The sequence below is a fragment of the Panulirus ornatus genome, chromosome 59, assembly GCF_036320965.1.
Source record: "Panulirus ornatus isolate Po-2019 chromosome 59, ASM3632096v1, whole genome shotgun sequence".
NCBI lineage: Eukaryota > Metazoa > Arthropoda > Malacostraca > Decapoda > Palinuridae > Panulirus > Panulirus ornatus.
Window position 1 is genome coordinate 11,127,815 of NC_092282.1, and position 22,380 is coordinate 11,150,194.

General features: G+C 38.2%; 1 protein-coding gene across 7 annotated transcripts; it reads left to right on the plus strand.

The window, feature by feature from the left end:
* On the plus strand, positions 1–20,588 carry LOC139767313 (serine/threonine-protein phosphatase PGAM5, mitochondrial-like). Of its 7 annotated transcripts, none has more exons than XM_071696587.1 (6): positions 1–22; positions 3,902–4,271; positions 8,086–8,279; positions 13,800–14,017; positions 18,046–18,179; positions 19,132–20,588. In XM_071696587.1, the coding sequence occupies exons 2-6, from the start codon at positions 4,108–4,110 to the stop codon at positions 19,280–19,282; spliced, it is 861 nt and encodes a 286-aa protein (XP_071552688.1). In that variant the 5' UTR covers positions 1–22; positions 3,902–4,107; the 3' UTR covers positions 19,283–20,588. The 7 variants fall into 7 exon arrangements, with proteins under 7 accessions (XP_071552688.1, XP_071552690.1, XP_071552689.1 ...); XM_071696589.1 differs by lacking the exon at positions 1–22 and adding an exon at positions 364–560 and having other exon boundaries at positions 8,089–8,279; XM_071696588.1 differs by lacking the exon at positions 1–22 and adding an exon at positions 365–560 and having other exon boundaries at positions 18,049–18,179.
* Positions 20,589–22,380: the final 1,792 nt, after the last annotated feature.

Consider the following 22,380-nt stretch of genomic DNA (forward strand, 5'->3'; position numbering starts at 1 on the left):
CTCCGCAACAGCACTTACACTGGTAGATTTTTGATGTCTTTACTCAATTGCCAGAATCTTTTGACTTATCTATCATTTTTCTTCTATTGTTATAATATCTGACGCCTTTAGTGTTATCGGATATTTAGAACTGCTTGGAGTAAATTTCCTGCTTTTACTTTTACTCTGGGTACACTATTTCACAACACTTCTTCCATATATGGCACCAGATACCACATCTTAAAATCTTACCCCATTATTTCTTCTATATACAAAATCTGAAATGTTGGCCAACGAATGTTTAACCAGGAGTGGCCATCAGATTTCGTTTAAATAGAGAATTAAATCAGTAATAGAGTGGTAGGCTCCCAGTTACAAAATTTATTCAAGAGATGGCACTGGGTCTTGCCAGGGTGTCTCCTCTGTAGGTATATTGGGTGCCAGTCTTCGGCAACTCAATGAGTGAATTTACTTTACGTTGTATACTATTTCGGGATGATCTTTACGCCATAACAGCCTTGAAGGGAAGACGACGTTCAGGGACAACAACGAAAAATAGAAAAAAGAAACTGAGGTAAAAGGTAAATGGTGAATGGGTGTAGGCTATAAAGTTACCTTCGTCTGTGGCAGCTTTTTTTTTTCTTTTTTTTTGGCAAGGATTTTTGAGTCAGCTGATTCAGGGAGTGACAGTGGCACTGATAAATACGACATGGGTCTGAGTGCGTCGCATGGCCCACTGGACAATTTACTTTTTAAGCTGTCCCCACTGCAAAAGTGTGCCTCTGGATCACTCTCATCAGGGTGAATTTAAGGGTGAGCTGCTCTTCATACTGGTAATGCATTGAGGTTAGGATGGGTTAGGAGGAGTGGGTGTGGGTTAATGGGGGAGGTTATCTCCGCCAGCCCCATAAGAGAACAGTATAACTCCCCAAGAACAAGGTTCGGTCCTGCTGGCCTGTAGGCAGAGGGAGAACTTGGGTTCCTCATCAAGTGTGTCTTACATGTGTGGCCATGTACCTAAAAATCTTCTAGATAAGCCTCGTATTCTCTTCGGTGTTTCAGATTATTAAGATAAGCTGTGAACGTTTGATATGGTGGCTTTCAGGCTGGGTTAGGAAGGGAGGTGTAGGGTAGGGTAATGTAAGAAAGGGTTAAGGTAAGGGTTGCACTTTATTTGAGTTTTCTAAGCCACAGCCTCACAGAAGAGTTCAGAACACCACTTACTTTTGCTTTTGAGAAGGAAACTTTATTTTGAATATATGTATAGTATAGTCATTAAACCTCGAGTAAACTTAAGTGTATGAAAATGGTAATACTTTCATTTGGTAAAATACTAGTGTAGCATTGCTTGTCCATTAGCTTTGGTATTGAATGGTATGTATTACAGCAAAATAATAATGCGCCAAATCTTATCCTGTTATGCATGCACTACACTAACATATAGAAATAATATTCCTGAGATAACAGAGTGGTGGGGCTAAACTGAGCCTTTACTCTGGTGAAAATCTTATAAATATACTTGTTATACTTAAAGGTAATTTATTAGTAGGACTCTAATCCATCATGCAACAATCACGCTCAAGATTATGCATGTAAGGTTTTCTTGATTTGCTATTGAACTGTCTGTATATCTGAAGTGTCTTACAGAAACAAACACATTACTACCCAGAAAACCAAGGTAATATACCAGCCAAGGGACACCACAAAATAAAAAAGGTAATTGTGTAATATACCTCAGCATTGATACCAGTCTTGAATATTGAATGATTGTGTCCTACCATGGTAGTGTCGTGTTTTGAGTCTAAAAGAATAATTGTTGATCACGATTTAGAGCATCATATAATATGGAATGATGTCATCAAAAGTGAAATGGGTTATGTAAATCAAAAAGGAAAAACATGCTGAGTCTGCTAATATAAAAGTAGGTAGCTAAGTTACTTGTAAATTATAAAAAAAATTTATAAAATCCTCCCCTAGTAACTGGAGTGACTGTAGACTTTACCAACAATATATTCATCTCCTCATGGGATTGCATAGTCACTCAATGTGTCATCTGTTTGTTGACATGGCATCATTTTGGCAGTGTCTTTTCATGTTTGGTTGCTACATTTGGTTTAAAACAGTAAACATTCAGATGAATCTTGACTACTAGAGAGGTTAGATGAGATTTTCATAGGTTCTGTTAATTTTTTTGGAAGTGTATCGCATATTTTTACAATAATTAACATCGCAGTAACCCATATATGCTACTGTTGACATATTTACTGTTTATGCGAAAGATCAGACTGGTTGTAGGCACATATTTCTGTAATCATTATGAAGTATATGAATCACCTTAAATGAAAGTAGCATCAGTATTTCGCGTTGTCCTATGTTCTTGATGCTACCTTGCTGGGGTAGGTATTGGCAGATATGCATGAAGATATATATATATATATATATATATATATATATCCCTGGAGATAGGGGAGAAAGAATGCTACCCACGTATTCCCTGCGTGTCGTAGAAGGCGACTAAAAGGGGAGGGAGCGGGGGGCTGGAAATCCTCCCCTCTCAATTTTTTTTTTTTTTTTCCCAAAAGAAGGAACAGAGAAGGGGGCCAGGTGAGGATATTCCCTAAAAGGCCCAGTCCTCTGTTCTTAACGCTACCTCGCTAATGCGGGAAATGGCGAAATATATATATATATATATATATATATATATATATATATATATATATATATATATATATATATTAAATTTTTTTTACATAATTGCTGTTCCCTGCATCTGCTAGGTAGCACCAGGAAATAGAGAAAGAATGACCCATCCACTCATATACAGATATATATATACATACATATGCACATATACATATCAGAATATACAAACATATACATAAACATACACAGACATATATATACATACACATGTACATATTCATTCTTGCCTGCTTTTGTCCATTCCTGTCGCCACCCTGCCCCACAGGAAAACAGCATCGCTACCCCCTGGTTCAGCGAGGTAGCCAGATATTTATTCAACTAACCCTGAAGGGAGTATGAACAGCTAGGTTGGCTTTGGGCCAGGTGTCCAGCCCAGAATTTGAACTCAGGTGGACCCATGCTTGAATTATATTCAGCAACACTAACATCTGCACCACTAAAGGAAATCAAGAAAGGGGTCATTGGCATGTCTTCTAAATTTGGATCTATCCTGTGTGAATCTGGAATTCCTTTGGGATGTTCAGATTCCAGTGTGCTACCAGATTACTGCTGAAGGAACTGTATGTTTTTTCACTTAAGTATTTAATCTAACTGGAAGCTTTTCTCAAATCACTACTCCTTTATATGGTTTATGCTCTCTTACTCTTGAGACAGACTGAATAGGAGAAAATTCATTTTTATGACCAAAAAATCAATTTGCCAAGGCAGTGTCCCATGAGCATTTTTTTCCTGGTTCTATAGCCCAGTCTTGCCCTCCTCTCCTTTTTATTTATTTTCCCTTTCTGTGCATACTGTGACTGCCTTTGGGTTGGCTCCAGTGATCTAGAAAGTATGAGCTCTGAATATCTGGAAATATGATGGTCAGTCATGTCATCTCAGTGGAGTTTGCTGATTGATTGAGGCTTGGCTAAAATAAGCAAGCTCACATGATCATGACTGAGTGGTTAGCAGTGGATAAGGAATGCTATTGCTTCTACATCGGAATCACTTATGGATGAGAGTTCCTGACTTTGATTTTCCATGAGTATATCTCATACTTGCAGGACACTGCCTTGGAAAGAATATATCTCATGCTTGCAGGACACTGCCTTGGAAAGAATATATCTCATGCTTGCAGGACACTATCATGGAAAGTAAAGGTTTTTCACTTTTCAAAACTCACATTTTTAAAGTTTTTACTTTTAATGTAGTTCTTAATCAACTGTAACTTTTATTTAAGGTGCTGAATGGTGATAGGGAAGTTGTCATTAAGCAAAACAAGTCATTGTGACATGGGACCCAAGGTGAAGTACTCAGCCATGCAGTAGAAGAGTCAAAACACTGAAGCCCAGGAACTGTTAGAGTGCTGAAATACAAGAAAGTAAGAAGTGCAAGAAATCTGAAAAACAAAAACTGGTCATAGATAATTTAAGGAAGAAAGAAAAAATGTCGTGGATGAGGAAACTGAATCACCTGAATGTGATAGCTGCTGCAGCAGGTGGTGCCATAGCTAGTTACATATTCACTAGTGATGAAAGGAGAAAGACTGCATGGACGTCTTGGACAACAGGTTACACCCCATCAGTAAAATGGGATTGGAACTGGGATAGGTTGGTAGGTTATTTTATAAATCCTACTTTAATGAAATGACTGATCTAATTTTTCTCTCTTCAAAAATTTAAAAAGTTGGCCTTGTGTGCTGGTGCAAATTTTTAGTAACTTCAAATATTTGCATGTGAATAGCTTTATTGTTTCAGTTAGAAGTTCCCTTATATACTGTAAGTAAAGTTTTCAGTTATTTACACAAACTTAGTGCAAATATGTAGAAACTAAAAAAAGTTGTCTGCTCTAGTACTAAATAACTCAGTTGGATTTTTTCTTTTTAAACACATACAAACATTTAAAAAGAAAGAGGGGCAAGTATGCAGTCTGTTGTGGATGAGAGAACTTGGGAAGTGAGTTAGTTGTTCACTGATGATACAGCACTGATTCAGGAGAGAAACTGCAGAAGCTGGTGACTGAGTTTGGTAAAGTGTGTGAAAGAAGAAAGCTGAGAGTAAATGTGAGTAAGAGCAAGGTTGTTAGGTACAGTAGGGTTGAGGGACAAGTCAACTGGGAGGCAAGTTTGAAAGGAGAAAGACTGGAGGAAGTGAAGTGTTTTAGATATCTGGGAGTGGATTTGGCAGCGGATGGAACCATTGAAGCGGAAGTGAATCATAGGGTGGGGGAGGGGGCGAAAGTTCTGGGAGCGTTGAAAAATGTATGGAAGTCGATAACGTTATCTTGGAAAGCAAAAATAGGTATGTTTGAAGGAATAGTGGTTCCAACAATGATATATGGGTGTGAGGCGTGGGCTATAGATAGAGTTGTGCGGAGGAGGGTGGATGTGTTGGAAATGAGATGTCTGAGGGCAATATGTGGTGTGAGGTGGTTTGATTGAGTAAGTAATGAAAGGGTAAGAGAGATGTGTGGTAATAAAAAAAGTGTGGCTGAGAGAGCAGAAGAGGGTGTTTTGAAATGGTTTGGTCACATGGAGAGAATGAGTGAGGAAAGATTGACAAAGAGGATATATGTGTCAGAGGTGGAGGGAACGAGAAGTGGGAGACCAAATTGGAGGTGGAAAGATGGAGTGGAAAAGATTTTGAGTGATTGGGGCCTGACCATGCAGGAGGGTGAAGGTATGCAAGGAATAGAGTGAATTGGAACGATGTGGTATACCGGGGTCGACATGCTGTGAATGGATTGAACCAGGGCATGTAAAGCATCTGGGGTAAACCATGGAAAGTTTTGTGGGGCCTGGATGTGGAAAGGGAGCTTTGGTTTCAGTGCATTATACATGAGAGTGTGAATGAATGTGGCCTGAGTGTGGACTGAGTGTGAACGAATGTGGCCTTTCTTGTCTTTTCTTAGCACTACCTTGCGCACTTGCTGGGGAAGTGGGTTGTCATTTCATGTGTGGTGGGGTGGCGACGGGAATGAATAAGGGCAGACAGTATGAATTATGCACGTGTATATATGTATATGTCTGTGTGTATATATATGTATATGTTAAGCTGTATAGGTATGTATATGTGCGTGTGTGGACGTGTATGTATATACATGTGTATGTGGGTGGGTTGGGCCATTCTTTCGTCTGTTTCCTTGCACTACCTCGCTAATGCGGGAGACAGCAACAAAGTATAATGAATGAATAAATACCAACATTTACTGGATATTATTATCTATTTTTTCATTTTCTGACTTTAGTGCTACAAGATTGTATTGTGCATAAGTGCAAAACTCTGTTCCAAGTGTCACTACTGTGTTTGCTATCTATTACTTGAAGTATCACAGTAATGGTATAAAGTATCAAGACATTAAAAGCACATTTTCATTCTGATCTGATCATGAGCCTACACAGGAAAAAACAAATATTTGAAAGAGAAGAAGACCATGATCTTGCTGTTCTTTAATATGTATTTTTGTAATTTTGTCTATTTATATACATATACACCCAAACCTTGCTTTATGTAGGGGTTATGTTCTGCAAAAACTTTGCACAAAGAGAAATCACACATATAGAACCATTAAATATACAGAGAAAAATGGGATATTTTGATGCTCTATCTACAGCACACACCTGTAGCAAATTTAGACTTCATAAAAATGGGGACTGGCAGAAGTAAGTTCCTCTTAGAGTTCCTCTGAGAATAGAGAAATTGCATGTAGTGATCCTGTATAAAGTGATGAATGGGTGTATACATAGTTTTTCATACTTCTCACCTTTTCCTGCTTTAATGAGGTAGTGTTATCCAGGAATATCCAGTCTGTGGGGCTGAGCTTTGAAAGGGGCCTTGGTATCGGAGCAATATACATGACTCCTGTACTAACTAGAGTCTTGATCAGCAAACATTTTTATTTAACAAAGATGATATATCTTTAACCCACTAGTTAGTAGCCTGACTCAGGGGATAAGGGAACTGTACATGTTAGAAACATCTTTATTGAGGAGGATTCCTTTATTTAAAATGACAGCATTTCACTTTTATAAGCTTTGTCAGATCACTGACAGGCTACACCATTCCTCATCTTGCCCATCTCTATTGCTACATTGGGCGTGTGATTTGGTGTTTTGAAGTGGTCTGTCATTGATCTGACAAAACACATGAGTGTAAAATGTCTTTTTCAACCCGTTAACTCCTCTGCTTGAATATTCATGTGAGTAGGGTAACTCTTTTAGGCAGATAATTACACACAAAATTTTGTGTCTTATTTCAAAGTTGCTTACCAAACCTGGATGGTTGCTGAGGTGGCAGTGTGCAATGATTTCTCCCCACAATTGGTTATCCTCTAGCCATGGCTAACTATATTTTGAGAGTTTTGAGGAAGAAAACTGAGCAGCTTTTATGTAGATTTAGAGGATTAGGCAGAAAGTGATCATGAATTACTCGATGATGATTGTGTGGAGGGTGATTTCATGGACACTGCCTCATCCAGCATGAAAATTCACAAACACGAGGCAGAAAAAAGAGTTTGTTCGCAAGAGTGGAGGTAGCATTTCTGGTGCTCGCTTGACTTTGACATTACTGCATTATACTAATATGGCTATTAATTTTATAAACATTTATGATTTGTCTTTGATGGAACATTACCATTGAATCACATTGATTCTAATAAGAAAAAATTATTATATAAGGCATAATAATAATAATTAATCATTTGTTTGGTGTAGGTGAAATGAATTATAAATATGTGCAGTGGCAACACACTTAACACCCAGGCTTTACTCCCCATATTTTAGAACAATGTAGTGAAACATTTACAGAATTTTTACGCATTATCTGGGAGAAAGCATTCAACAAATGATACTTCTGAAATTAGTCTTATTCATTGTGAATATAATTGAAATTGTAACGTTATATACATTTTTTAAACAACTTGAAAACTGAGATTCACAGGGTTGGAAAGGTAACCTTAGTGAATTGTTATGGGGTTAATATAGGAATCTTCTCATCATAGGTGTTTCTAACATTACAGTTGACATTCCTTTCCTGTACCTACAAAATAATATATCGAGAATATCTTTTACAGTTCATGAGTTTTTAACACAAATGCTGTTCTGGTATTAGTTTTGGATGGCCATGACTTGTCGGTGTTTAGTAATAAATGAAATGCTCGGGATGGGTAAGCATTATATAAATGAGGGAATGGTAAGTGGAGATATGATAAAGAATGCACTTGATATATTTGATATAAAAAATTGTGGCACATTCATCTTAAACTTTCTGGAAATTCAGCTGTGACAAATAATTTGTATAACTTCGTCAAGTTTTATGATTGATTTCTAACTCTGTATTTTGATTGTTTTGCATGTCTAGTTCTTCTTTACTGTAGTTTTATGAAATCAGTTACAGATATGATCCTCTAGAGTTTCTAATTTTTCAGAAGAGAGGCCCACAGTTTAGTAAAACCACCAAAATACAAGGATGATGAGAATAATAATGTTATTTGTAATGGTTCCTATGAAGAACGCTTGGAAAAGGTTCGACCCACAGCATCTCGTCACTTGATATTTATACGTCATGGACAGTACAACCTTGAGGGTGTATCAGATAGTGAACGTCATCTTACAGATTTGGGTAAATGGATTAAATCATTTTCTCTAACACTGCTTTCTTTGACCCCTGATGGGTTTGTTAGCAGTTACTGATAACTTCATATGTGAAGAGGTGTTCTCATAGTTAAGAAAACAATACCTTTGGTGCAACTGGTTCACCTTTTGTATTAGAGATATCCTATATAGTTATCATACATGTACATAACCTAGAATGATATAACATGTTTGTAACAACTTGTAGGAAATTTTGGATTCATATGGTTGGGTAGATTGTAAAAGGAAGGAATTAGGATCATATGCATTTGGAAGTGGTTGATTGTATATCCTGCAACTGCAAACTATGTATATGGGACAATATGTCATCACCCCTGCCTTTGTGTGATTATGTATTTGTAATTACCTGTTTGTACTGTATGGGAAGGGAGTTATACACTATGGACCCTAACTCATGGTCATCTTTTATCACCATTCAACCTTTTCAAATTTCTGGATGCTATTTCCACTGACCATGTCTTATTTCAGATTATTCCATTTTTCCTCCACCCTTTTCTATAAAAGACTGTAAAAGTACTTCCTTGCATCTTTTTTTAACAACTTCCTCGCTAGATTTCATGTCATGTCCTCTGATTGCTTTATACCCACATTTTTGGAAAAACTGTTTGGTAACTATGTCATCAATCTGATTTAAAAACTTAAGAGGTTGTGATCAGATCACCCCTCACTCTTCTCTCCCTGTGGTGGGTAATCTAAGGCCTCTAACCTGTCTCTTTCTTTTTTCTGAAGCAGAATTAAACTCCTTAAATGAAAGGAGTCAAAAGTGCATCCCAAGAAGACTATCTTATGGTGTGTTCAATATATAATTCATTCCATCAGTCATGTAAAAACGCTTGGGTATTCTTCCTCACCCTATAGAGAATATTTTATTAAGTCATTACCCTTGCTCTATGACAAATGGAAAAACTCTTTTACCACTAAACCACCATGTATGCAAATACAGAAGTGGGTATTGTTGCAATGGAAACTGATCTGAAAGGCATCATAGACACTGACCCAACTATGGAAAGTGAGAAAGGAAATTCAATTGGAAATTTTACTGAGAGTTGTACTATAAGTCATAATAAACCTAGATTCACATATGCAAAGATAGGGAGAGTACAGTGTAAAGTGATATTGAAAGTGGAGACCAGGAAGCTAAAACTTAGGCATGGATATGGAGGGAGACAGTGACTCATATTTGGAAAGAGAGGGAGGAACTACAATGGAAATACCCTGAAGACATGAGGCCAGGAAGCCATCACAAATTTAGTCGTGGATACAAGATGGTGGGAAGAGCAAAACAGTGAAAGACCACCTTTTAGTGAAATCACTTTGTGCCCAAAGTCTGCAGTTACTGTGCAAAGGGACTTTACATGTTTGACAAAATTAGTGTATAATATTTGGGGAGAAAATAGGCTACAACACCCCAAAATACATCTAAACTTGCTACAGAGAGGTAGATGTCATTCAGGGGAGAGATGCACATTTTACCATCTAGAAATGTGCAAATCATCATTAGAGATAAAGTGTGCCTGAACCAACACTTCAAGGATCATCATGTGGCAGGAACAGTGAAGTATATCCCTAGAGATAACCACACACACCATTTTTCAGACTTACACATGTCAAACAGAGGCTGGGGAGAGCTGCTAGAGGAAGAAATGACACTGGATTACCTCTAAAAAATAATATAAAAGCTGAAAGCATCCTTCCAAACTCAACAGAACGGGGCACATTAACCCCATAAAAACTCAGAAACAAGAGTTGTAACATTATTCATGTGCAACAATGACTAGGGACTTGGATCACAAGAAACAAACAAAATCCCATCTATTACTGGCTTGCTGACATCCTAATGCAAGTATTTGGTGGCTTCACTGAAACACACCTTAAAGATCATATGAACAATGAGTTCTGAATGCCAGATTGCTACCTATACAAATGTAACAGGAGTTGGGCTTTTTGAAATAGATCCCTATAACAACTGTGTCTCTGAACACCCTGTATGATATAGTAAAGTTTGTTGCTGTCAAGGGTGAAAACCAAAGCATTGTCATTACACTAATCTATAAGACACCAGATGCAAAGCTGTGTAAATTTACAAAACAAATAATAAATAGGGAATCCTGCCCTGACCTCCTTAGAAACCCAGTCCCAAACATAACCTTCTTAGGGAACTTCAACCTGCCATACTTAAGATAGAGACAGGTTGGAAATAACATTGTAGCTGATAATCCAATCAGAATTAACTTGAATTAATGGCTGTAAAAAAAGATCTATTTATACTGAGAAGACAAGTTCCTACTCATTCAGCAAATAGCAGTACCAACCAGGAGAAATAACACTGGACCTACTCATCACAAATAATGTAGACCAACTCAGTGAGATCACCATCTCAAACAGACTGGACTGTGATCATTTTAAAAAAGAGAACTATTTATACTTAGTGAAAAGTTCTCCCTCAGTCAGCAAATAATTATTCCACCCAGATGAAATAACACTGGAACTACTTACTCTTTACAAATTATGTATACCAAGTCTGTGAAGTCACCATCTCAAACACTGTATTCTGATCCCAATGTAATAAGTAAGATTGAAGATAGCTGCTCCACCACTAAGGCAAAACAACTTCATTCATAGAAGTGAATTCATCAGCTTTAGTTTTAAATGTAAATGGATAAAATGGGGAGACTTACTTGAAATGTGTGTGACACAATGTAAAACCTGCTGAACACCAAAACACTAAAGAAGTATGTAAAATGCATAACCGCAAAAGTATTCCAATAGAAGAGTACAAAAAGCTGGAGTAGAATGGGACAGACAGTACTTATATGGCAAGCAAAAATGAGCTGGAAATATAAACAGGTGACAGCTTACCCTGTGCAGTAATGTAAACTTTTCAATTTAATTGAAAAAGCTAGATCACAGGCTCAAAATGTCATATGAAACAGGGAAGGAGGAGCTATTTGTGAAATAAGAAAAACTCTAAATACTTTAGCTCATGCAAAATTCAGATCAGGGACCACCAACTTCCATTGGCCCAATAGGAACAGAAGAGGGCACTAACATGGATGATTGCTATGAGATAAGTGAGGTACTGAAAAATAAATATGAATCACAGATCAGCTAGCAAAAAAATCACTAAAGATAAACAACTTGCATGACTTTTTCTTGAACAATATCCCTGTCACACATCGCATATCTTATCACCTTGCTACAGGACTTTGAAAGGGCTATTGAAAACATGTCTCTGCAGTCTCCCTTAAGACCTGACTCCTGAAACTCTGTGCTTACGAAGAGATGGAAAATTCTTTTATCATTAGCACTAGATATCATCTGAGCGAGAAAGTGGGATGCTGGCTTCACCCTGGGAACTTGAAACTAACATATCGCCCCACAGGTAGAAGGTATAGGTAGACTACCAAGCTAAAATAAACAGTCTTCTACTTGATCTTCGAAAATAACATGCTCTTCACATATGGGGAGCATGAAGGAATCAAGAGCAATATATAATACCAGTTGGACAGCCACTGTCATATCACAATTGATGTGAAGGACCTTGGAGGAATAATACTTTTACAAACAGAATACTGCTGAGTGCTGATGTCATCCTGCAAGTTTAGCAAAACTGCAGAAGTAGAGAGACCAAAGATTTTTCAAAGCCAGTACTGATGCGGTAAAAGAACTTAAACACCAGGAACGGCTGATATCACTGAGGATGTATGCTGGAGTGCAGATGGGAGAGGTATATCTTTGTTTACACTTGGAAAGTCCTGGAGGGTATGGTCCTTAACCTACTGTCAAAAGTGATTCACTGTCAGCATGAAAGGTATGGGAGACTGTAAACTAATACCCCTAAAATGAGTGTTTCAGACCAGTCAGGCTGTGGTGATTACATTGCCCTGCAAGCTGCCATTTTCATGTTTGGTCTACCAATGACCCAGCTCAGCAGTTTGGGCTTAGTTCGAGCTGTGAAGGTAAAAGACCTCTGAAGTCTGCACACCAATTAAACTGCACAAAGAGAAATTTTTATGAGCATACAGTAAGAAACATTGTAGAAAAGAGGTGTTATTATAGGTACTAGATTTCAAGAGGAGTGAAAGAATATGTAAAATGGGTGCAAAGTAGGCCCAAATGATGCTTATATGTACTCTCACTACAGTTCTTTGTATCAGTAAGCCTGCTGTATGTTGAGAAAAAATAGATTAAAGCAAAATGTGATGTGATTGGTCTTTTTGAGAAAGAATGAATATAACATACTCTGTGCATGGTGAATTTTACAAGGAAGGAGTAGATGGGGTATATTTCATCATATAGATCAGGAGTTTACTCTAGATGATCAAGAAGTAAGAGTGAATGACAAAAAGCAAGGATAAAGTTTAGGAGCTGAGGAATGAATAGCTCCCATGGAAAACTGGTTGAAATTAAGATTGAAATGATGTGAAGGCACCCGAGGTATAAATCTTCAGAGGCTACCAGATGTATGTGGCCTACAAGCATAGGGTCTGAAAAGAAAAACTGTGGTGATATGAAGATGTAAGAAGGTTGGCCAGAAAATGTCTTCCAGAAAATATTAGTAGATGAAAGGGAGAATTGTGAATGACTGATGAATGAAAAAGATGACACAGAATTACATTTGTGAAAGTAGGAATGAAAATTTAAGTGAGAATAATCTAATTTGGATGAGGTGAATGGATGAATCTCTTAAGAGATAGAGAGAATCATTCAAGGTACTGAGGGAAGTGATGTAAGGATGTGATAAAATTTTAGCAGTGTGAAGAGGAGGTATAAAGAGAGGACATTCCTCCTGTGCCAGAAAAGTATTTGCTGATTTCCTTTCCTAGGTAAGGACTTTAACAGACAGTCAAGACACACTGTATTCATTTTATCTTACTCATATGAATGCAGCACTCATATGAACGCAACACCAAAGTAATATCTGATGGAAAGTGTACTTAAAGCTGAGAGAGCACAGCATAAGCTATGCAAAATGCAGTTAAGACTGAAGTAGGAGCAAGAGATATGTGCTTAAATTAACTGTTAATACATGCAGTGACTGGCAGTTAGGCATTATGATGCTATGCTATGATGAGCCTTGGCACCTTTGCCCACTTTTGATTATTTTTGTGCATTCTTCTCTAGTTAGTGCCTTTGGAGGGATTATGGTGAACTGTACTGTGTAATTGTGTGTTTGATAGATCAGTAGGAATATTGCCTAGAGAAGTTGAAAAATTGAGAAATGTCTCATCAAAATTTACAAACTTCTGTAAGACTTGTACATTGTGGACTCGTACTATAATCCAGAATGTGGCAGGATTCCCCTTTCAGAATTATATGGAGGTCATGAAAATACTATGTACATACCTTAAAGATTGCAGTAGGAAAATATCACTTTGAGGTATAATTCATCTTATGAATCCATATTTTTTCTCAGCCTTCCACAAATATTCCACTTAACACTACTTGATATTTTTCACTTTATTTATTGTCTCTGAATGATCTACAGGGCGTGAACAAGCTGCATTGACTGGAGAGCGTTTAAAAGAGCTTACATTCCCATACTCACGTGTTGTGTACTCCTCAATGACACGGGCTACAGAAACAGCCAAGATAGTTCTGGAAAAGCTGGATAAAATAGAGGAGATTGAACAATGTGAACTTCTAAGAGAAGGGGCACCCATTCCCCCTGAACCACCCATTGGCAGCTGGAGACCAGAAATGCATGTATGTTATTATTTTCATTCTGTCTTTTGTTGTTTTAACTTGATATAAGCTAGAAAATTTTACTGAAATATTCAAGAACCTTGCATTGTGATTAAAATGTTACCCTTTGGCATTGGTTTGTTTCTTAAGCTGTTAGTGAATCCCTAATCTCTAACCCCCAGTGCTTTGGTGAGCTAATGCCTCTTGCCCTTTGCTAACCACCCATTTAGCAACAGCAGCTTTAGCTCAGTTCATGTAAGCTCCCCTCCTGCCAGCAGTCACCACTGTGTGATGTCTTGGTCCTGTCAGCTACCAGGCTGCACCACATTTGCCACCTTATAATTTTATGGCTCTTCAAGCCTGCCAGATGTATACAATCTTCTGGCAGGGACTATTTACAGTTATGCCTCTATTTGTAAGGTTTATGTTCCTGGAAAATATCATGAATACTACACTCAGATCTTATGGGTAAATTAGGTTCCAGAACTTTTAGTATCCCCAAGGACCATTTTTTTTCTCTTGAATTACATAGAACAATGTAAGAGTTTATCCATGGAGTTTCAAAACCTTGAGTGGGATTAGTGATGAGTGTGGCACAAACGAACACCTTGAAGTATTTCATGAAGCGATATAATGGAAGAATCGTTTACAGCCTAATCATTCGAGATGTGATCCTAGAAAACACAACTTTGCAGAATCTCCATATAGTCAAACCCATTTTACCATATGGAACAAAGAGGGGTTACATTTCTGTGGGAGGTTTCTCAGCCAAATATTTATGCAAAAATGTTCATAAAATATTAAGAAACACTATAGTTTTGGTACATCATTAATCTTTCATACTTGTCTGCCTTTTCCCATGTTAGTGAGGTATTACTAGGAATAGACAAAGAAAGACCACATTCACTCATGTCCAGTCTCTAGCTGTCATATGCCATACTTCAAAAACACAGCCCCATAGACTTTTCCATGGTTTCCCCAGGCCACTTCACAAGCCCTGGTTCAGTCCAAGGACAGCACATTATTAATCTGCTTTAACAAAAACCCATCCCCAGAAAAATTATTCTCACTTGTTCATGACATTTATATGAGGCTAACTCATATGCAGTGCATCTAATCACTCAAATAGTGATAAATGTAAATATGAAGGTAGTGAATGAAGACAGTGCAGAAGCTGACAGGTGCATTCACAAGCAGAAATAGACATATTGGCAAAGGTTGAAATGGGTGTGAAGGGTGGTGCTGAGTTTTAAGTGTTGGTGTGGAGAGGGTAATCTATTTTGGTTCTAGAAATCACTTTGATTCCTTGAGATCAACTTCCAAAATTAATTTTAAACATATGGAAAGTGTAAAACTAAAGATATAAAAAAACAGAAAGCAGTTGGTAAATTGAAGAGGAGCATGAAAAAATAATAAAAGAAAAGCAATATGCAGTAAAGAGGAGAGAACTCCCTAAAAAATAGAAGCTGATGAAGATGTAATGAAATCTCATAGAGGAATACAGAGGATGAATGACAAAAGTAAGCAAATCTCGGAAAAGAACTCAAAAGAATTATTCACATAAATGAACTGAGCAGAGAACAAGAAATATGCAACATCCTTCGAAGTTAGAGGAAAATATGAAAGTGGCTTTAAGAAAATATAAAGTTAACTGACCACTATATTTTTGTATTCAACTTGGAAAACAAAATATTAGAAGAGATGTTTAAAGACTACCAATATGACAAAAATGTAGGTACAGGTATCCTCAGCTAATTTTGGTCATGCTTACCTGTAAAATGCAACATAAGAGGAAAACTTTATAACAGAACCAGGTTTATCATTGGATACAATGGGGGAGACCAAATTGGAATTGGAAGGATGGAGTGAAAAAGATTTTGAGTGATCGGGGCCTGAACATACAGGAGGGTGAGAGGCATGTAAGGAATTGAGTGAATTGGAACGATGTGGTATACTGGGATCGACATGTCAATGGACTGAACCTGGGCATGTGAAGCATCTGGGGTAAACCATGGAAAGGTCTGTGGGGCTTGGATGTAGATAGGGAGCTGTGGTTTCAGTGCATGAGTGTGAATTAATGTGGCCTTTTTTGTCTGTTTTCCTGGCACTACCTCTCTGAAGTGGTGGGTAGCGACGCTATTTCCTTTGTGGCAGGGTAGTGACAGGAATGGATAAAGGCAAGCAAGACATATACATATATGTGTATGTCTGTGTTTGTTGATATGTATATGTATGTATGTGGGCATTTATGAATATATGTGTATATGAGTGGATGGGCCATTCTTCATCTCTTTCCTGGCAGTACCTCGCTGACGTGGGAAACAGCGATTAAGTATAATATAACAATGGTATAAATGGGGAGGGGATGGGGGCAAAAGATCTTGAGTGCTTTGAGCTGTGTTTAGAAACAGGTCATTGTCTGTAAGAGCAAAGAGAGATATGTTTGATGGTAGAGTTGTCCCAATGTTGCTAAATGGTTGTCATAGGCCATAAATGCAAAAGAACAAAAGAAGGTAGATGTTTTGGAAATTGAATGCCTGTGGACAGTATTTGGTGTGAGGAGGTAAAGAATGACAATGGAAGAGAGAAATACTGTTTAAGTTGTAGTAGTTGGTAGGCAGACAACAACCAGGGAGGTTTATTACCAGTAATACCTGCCTGGATATCAGGAGGGTTAGTGATGTCTTTGTGGTGAGCCAGCGCTTAGTGTGGTTGTCAAGTTGCACTTCTGTGAATCAGGTAGTTGTCTTTTTCTTTGTGCCTCACCCACATGTGGACTACTGGCATTCACTCCACAAACATACAATCTCTCCTTGTCATACATAATACTTAGCAAGACTTCAACTCACAGCTCATTCTTCCTAACTCTAGATTTTCCTGCGGTCAGCACTATGTGCTAGCCCTGCCTCTTGGCAAAATGGTAGTAGTAGTAGTAGTAGTAGTAAAAAGTAGTAGGTAGAAACATTTAGGCAGTAGCATTAGGTAGATATAGGAGATAGAATATTAGGGAGGAGAATTAGGTACAAGTAGTCAGTGAGAACATTAGGTAGGAGCCTTAGCAAATGCTGCACTATAGTTGCCCTCTGCCAGTGGCCTGTTAAGGGTGAAGCACTAAAGGCTAAGAAGCAGGCATTGGAGTTCAATAATCATGGAGACTCCATTCCTGTGGCCACACCCTTGAGGGAGGTTCCATTTGGGGACAGGCACCAGAGATATAGATATATATAGTGGAGTATGCAAAAAAGAGCTGAATAAGTTTCTTGAAATGGTTTGGACATAAGGAGAAGATGAGCACAAACAGACTCTCTAACAGGATATACTTGACAGAAGTAGAGGGAACAAGGGGCAAAGGGAGACCAAGAGGGAGCTTGAAGGATGGTGTGAATGAGTCTTTGAGTTATCTAGGCCTGAAAATGCAGGAGGGTGAAAGGCATGTGTGGGACAGAGAGAACTAGATTGATGTGTTGATGTGCTGTCTTTGGACACATGAAATGGTTAGGGGTAACCAAGAAATGGTTTGCAGGACTTGACTTGAGAGAGAGGGCTCAGGTTTCAGTGCATTACACATGGACAACTAGAAAGTGGATCTGAACAATTGAGGCCATTCCTCCCTTTTTCCTGATGCTCCTTGCTGATGCAGGAAATGGCAGACAAGTATGAAATAAAGGAGCAAGAAGTTTCTACACCTTGGTTTACAGGCTTTGAGTCCCTTTTTGACATACTGATGAAAATTATATAAGTATACCTTACATTGCTGAATATATGTGCATTTTCTATATGATTTCAGGTTTAGCTGTGATACCTCTTCCCTTCAAAAGCTAAGCTGTGGAATTGTTTCTTCTTTCATTTTTCTCTCTTTAACCTTTCTTTCTTTCCAAGTCAGGTTTACAGACACAGACACCTGGAAAGCTGTGATTGATTTCTACTTTTTTCTTTCTTCACCTGTGATGGCCTTTGATTAGGGCATTTGTTGCCCACACCATACCAATTATTATGAAGAAAGATATGTTGTGGTATAAGAATTGCTTGATTTTGTTGATTCTTCTCAGAAGTTTTATGCTGACGGTGCACGTATAGAAGCAGCCTTTAGGAGATATGTTCATCGTGCTCCGTCATCTCAGGAAAAAGATAGTTATGAAGTGTTTGTGTGTCATGCCAACGTCATCAGATATATTGTGTGCAGGTCAGTAAGGTAATTGCTTTATCTATTAACTAACTGAACAGTAATCAAAATTTTTTATTCTACATCTTTACTTTCCACTAAATTAGATATTTCAGTTACCTGAATCCTGCTTTCAGTTTGTATCTTTCCAATATTATTTTATGTAATAGGGAACAATGGCCTTTAAGTAGTGTAATAAGAACTAAAAATAAATACAATGAGAGGACATTAGATGCTTGGCCCCACGTTGCTTTCTCTTGTACATCTCCCAGTCACTAGCAATCCTTCCCTGTAAGTATTGTCCATGTGTGGAAAGTGAGAATGTTATCTGGAAGGGCATGTTTGAAGGAATAGTAGTCCCAATGATAGTACATGGATGTAAGGCATAACCTATAGACAAGGTTGTGTTTGAAGGAGGGTAAGTGTGTTGTAAATTAAATATTTGAGGACAATATGTGGTGTGAGGTGGTTTTAAGTAATGTAAGAGTAAGAGAGATGTGTGGTAATAAAAACAGTGTGGTTGAGAGAGCAGAGTAGGGTATGCTTAAATGGTTTGGACATATGGAGAGAATGGGTAAGGAAAGGTTGACAGAGAGGATTTATGTGTCGGTAGTGGAGTGAATAAGGAGAAACGGAAGACCTAATTGGAGATGGAAAGATGGAGTGAAAAAGATCCTGAACATACAGCAGGGTGAAAGGCATGCACGGGATAGAGTGAATTGGAACAATGTGGTATACACGGGTTAATGTGCCATCATTGGACTAAACCAAGGCATGCGAAGAGTCTGGGGTAAACCATGGAAAGTTCTGTGGGGCCTGGATAAGGAGCTGTGGTTTCAGAGGATTACACATGATAGCTAGAAAATGTTAAGCATATGCTTTTGTTTGATTATTCTTTCTTGCACTAACTTTGTATGATCATCCCACTCTGTTCTTTGTATGTTATGAATTCTATATTATCTCTTTATTGCAGAGCCCTACAACTTCCACCTGAAGCCTGGTTGCGAATGACTTTACACAATGGTAGCATGACGCATATTGTCATTCGCCCTGATGGTCGGGTTGGATTGTGGCAGCTTGGTGAGTGTGGGTACATGCCACCAGAAAAACTGTCCCGAACATAATGATTATTACTTTTTATAGATTTTGTTGAATGAAGGATAGAATAGATATTAAAAAAACATGTTGAAGTGATAGAATAATGTAAGAAGGAAGCTTGATTGACTTCATAGTAGAAGATGTTGATATACCTTTAAAAGTATTATTCATTACTTATCCCAAGTAAATTTGACAGTATTGAAAAATGAAGATGAAAGGTATGGAATTATTATTACCCATTAAACTCAGGAGGTATATGTAAAGCTGGACCAAGATATGTATTTTTACAAAAGTAATCACTGGTTGTACCTCTCTAATCTGGTGATCTGCGGTCCAGCAAACACCATGGTCCGACATGTTTTGAATCTGTTGCCATTAGTCAATCAATAGTTTGTGGATCTGCCACCAGATCAGCACTGTTAGCAGCAGTAAGGCGTCATAATCTGTTTACACTGCTGCCGAGCCACTTAATAGTTACTGAAAAAAAATAGATAAAGGAACTTCTGTAAAGAAGTACTATGAGATTGGATCATCAACTGTGTATGACTTAGGGGCAAATTTCTGTTTTCCAGCATTTTCTGTTGTCTGGCAATGGCTAGGTCCCAATGTTGCCGGATTAAAGAGGTTCAACCTGTAACTGAATTATTCATTTCAAAATCTAAGTAGAAATGATTTTATTTGAAAGGATTTTATTTATGAATGAGATTTTTTATCACTGCAATTTACTGAAAAATGGTTTCCCTGTAAATTTCTTTAATTTTTCTAACCCTTTTCATGTACAAACTTGACTGCCTACAAAACTATTATCAAAAATAAACTGTTGGTGACTTACACATACAGTAGTTTGCTGACTGTGAGTCCCACTTGAGCCTGCCCAGATCAATTCTTGGGTGCAGCATTTGGCTCACAGCCAACCCAACTGTTCATCCTCCCTCTGGGGATGGTAGATAAATGGGTCCCTAGCTTAGGCTGGGGTACTTATTCATTTATAATTACCCCTGTACCCCTTATCTTAAAGGGTTCTGGTGTTACTTCAGGGCCCTTTTCAGGGGCTCCAGCAGCCCAGGGATATGCTACACTTAATAGCAGGGACAGGGTAGACTCCTTTGAAGGGAGAAGTTCTTTGGTGAGACTGTACTTACTTTGTCAGTTGACAATAATACAGCCTCTTCAAAGACGACTTTTCACTTGCAGTGTAACCTCAAGCAGGTGGAGTTTGGTAACATCTATATATATATTTATTATATAGTTTAGATAATCTAGTATTGGTTGATAATGTGAAAATGTATACATAATATACTCATACTTAAGTTTGAATAAAAATCATATATTCATTTAGTTTTAAACTCTCATACTTTCTTCCTTTATTATCATCCACATGGGCCCAGTTTTATGTGGGGAATATCTAAATGCCATCAAGCAGCATACATCATACTGCTTGTAGTGTCTTCTCACACTATTACTGAAAAAGTGATTGTTGTGGAAAGCCACTGCTGTTGTGATCATTTATTTTTGACATTTATGGTACCACAAGTCCCTTGTAACTAGCAATTCTGTTGGATAAACTTCCCATTTTCTTTATAACTCTCTTTGGCACTTAAAAAGTGTAATAATGATAATTAGGTTCAAGTTGTTTTGCTGTTAGATGCTGGTCACATCTTTTCAGGATCTGGATTAATTGCCAGCTATCTATCATCAAAGTCCATGCTCCATAAATGTGTGAAGTTTGTTGCCACACACAGTGATTTGTATTTACTTTCTGCCCCGGCAGTTTGAATTTTCTTGCCACACGATACTTTCTGCCCCAGCAATCTTTATGAAACTCCTTCAGTACTCATGAAGCTGGCCATGTCTAGTAGGCATGAATTTAGGTCAAAAGTGTTCTGATGTACAAGTATCTGTGTGGGGAAAGTGCAGGGCATCTGAGCAGTAAGTTTTCAGTGTTTTCCATTGTAGTTATTGTGCTGTGGGCACAAAAGGCCCTGGGATGTGTTGAATTGGTGTGTGTGGTAATGTAAGGATGATTGAAGTCCAGTGTACATGGGAAAGTGTGACTTGTGTCTGTCTGATGGTTTGGTTTCAGATGGATGTAATCTGGTGGGATGGTGCATAAGACTTAAGAGGGTGGGTTTTTAATGCTTCCTGGGTCATTTCATTGTGCATGTGTTTTGTTGTTGTTACATTGTATGGGAGTGGGTGGATCAGCGAGTAGAGGATGTTGAAATGTTAAGTTAGGGTAGGCTTTTGTTATTTCTACTTCAGGATTGGTATTTAGTTATGGAGTGGTTTGGGTGTGAGGAGTCTAGTGCTGTTAAAAAGAATTGAGTGCTGAGCATGTTGAGGTGGGATTATACTGGGAGGATTTTGTTCCATTGTGCAAGAGTTGAGGATTTGTGGTTGCAAATAATCAAAAGGAGGAAGTAAAAGGAATATGGAAAGTATTTTTGAAGAACTGATGAATGTGGGAGAAGGGGAGACAGCAGTTGTTACATGCATAGGTATGAAGGAGGGAAGGAAGGAGACAGGTGCAAGGACCTATAGCAAAGAGGAAGGTAAGAAGGACAATAACGAGGATGAATGTAGGGAAAGGCACCTGGAGTGGATGGGATTGTGGCTGAAATGCTGAAGTATTGAGGAGAAAGTGTGATAGAATGGTTGCATCTTATATGTAAACAGAAGAATGTGCCTGAGGATTGGGTGAAAGCTATTGCTGTTCCTTTATTCAAAGGAAAAAGTGTGAAGGATGCTATTTATTTTTATTTTATTTTGCTTTGTCGCTGTCTCCCACGCTTGTGAGGTAGCGCAAGGAAACAGATGAAAGAAATGGCCCAACTCACCCCCATACGCATGTATATACACACACGTCCACACACGCAAATATACATACCTATACATCTCAATGTACACATATATATACACACACAGACACATACATATATACCCATGCACACAATTCACACTCTCTGCCTTTATTCATTCCCATCGCCACCTCGCCACACATGGAATACCATCCCCCTACCCCCTCATGTGTGCAGGGTAGCGCTAGGAAAAGACAACAAAGGCCTCATTCGTTCACACTCAGTCTCTAGCTGTCATGCAATAATGCCCGAAACCACAGCTCCCT

What these genes read in the sequence shown, in the direction of transcription:
- LOC139767313 (XM_071696587.1), top strand. Translation starts at nt 4,108, where the DNA reads ATGTCGTGGATGAGGAAACTGAATCACCTGAATGTGATAGCTGCTGCA. An exon ending in TGGGATTGGAACTGGGATAG is followed by an intron (nt 4,272 to 8,085) that starts GTTGGTAGGTTA and finishes CTAATTTTTCAG; the next exon opens with AAGAGAGGCCCACAGTTTAG. An exon ending in GCTGGAGACCAGAAATGCAT is followed by an intron (nt 14,018 to 18,045) that starts GTATGTTATTAT and finishes GATTCTTCTCAG; the next exon opens with AAGTTTTATGCTGACGGTGC.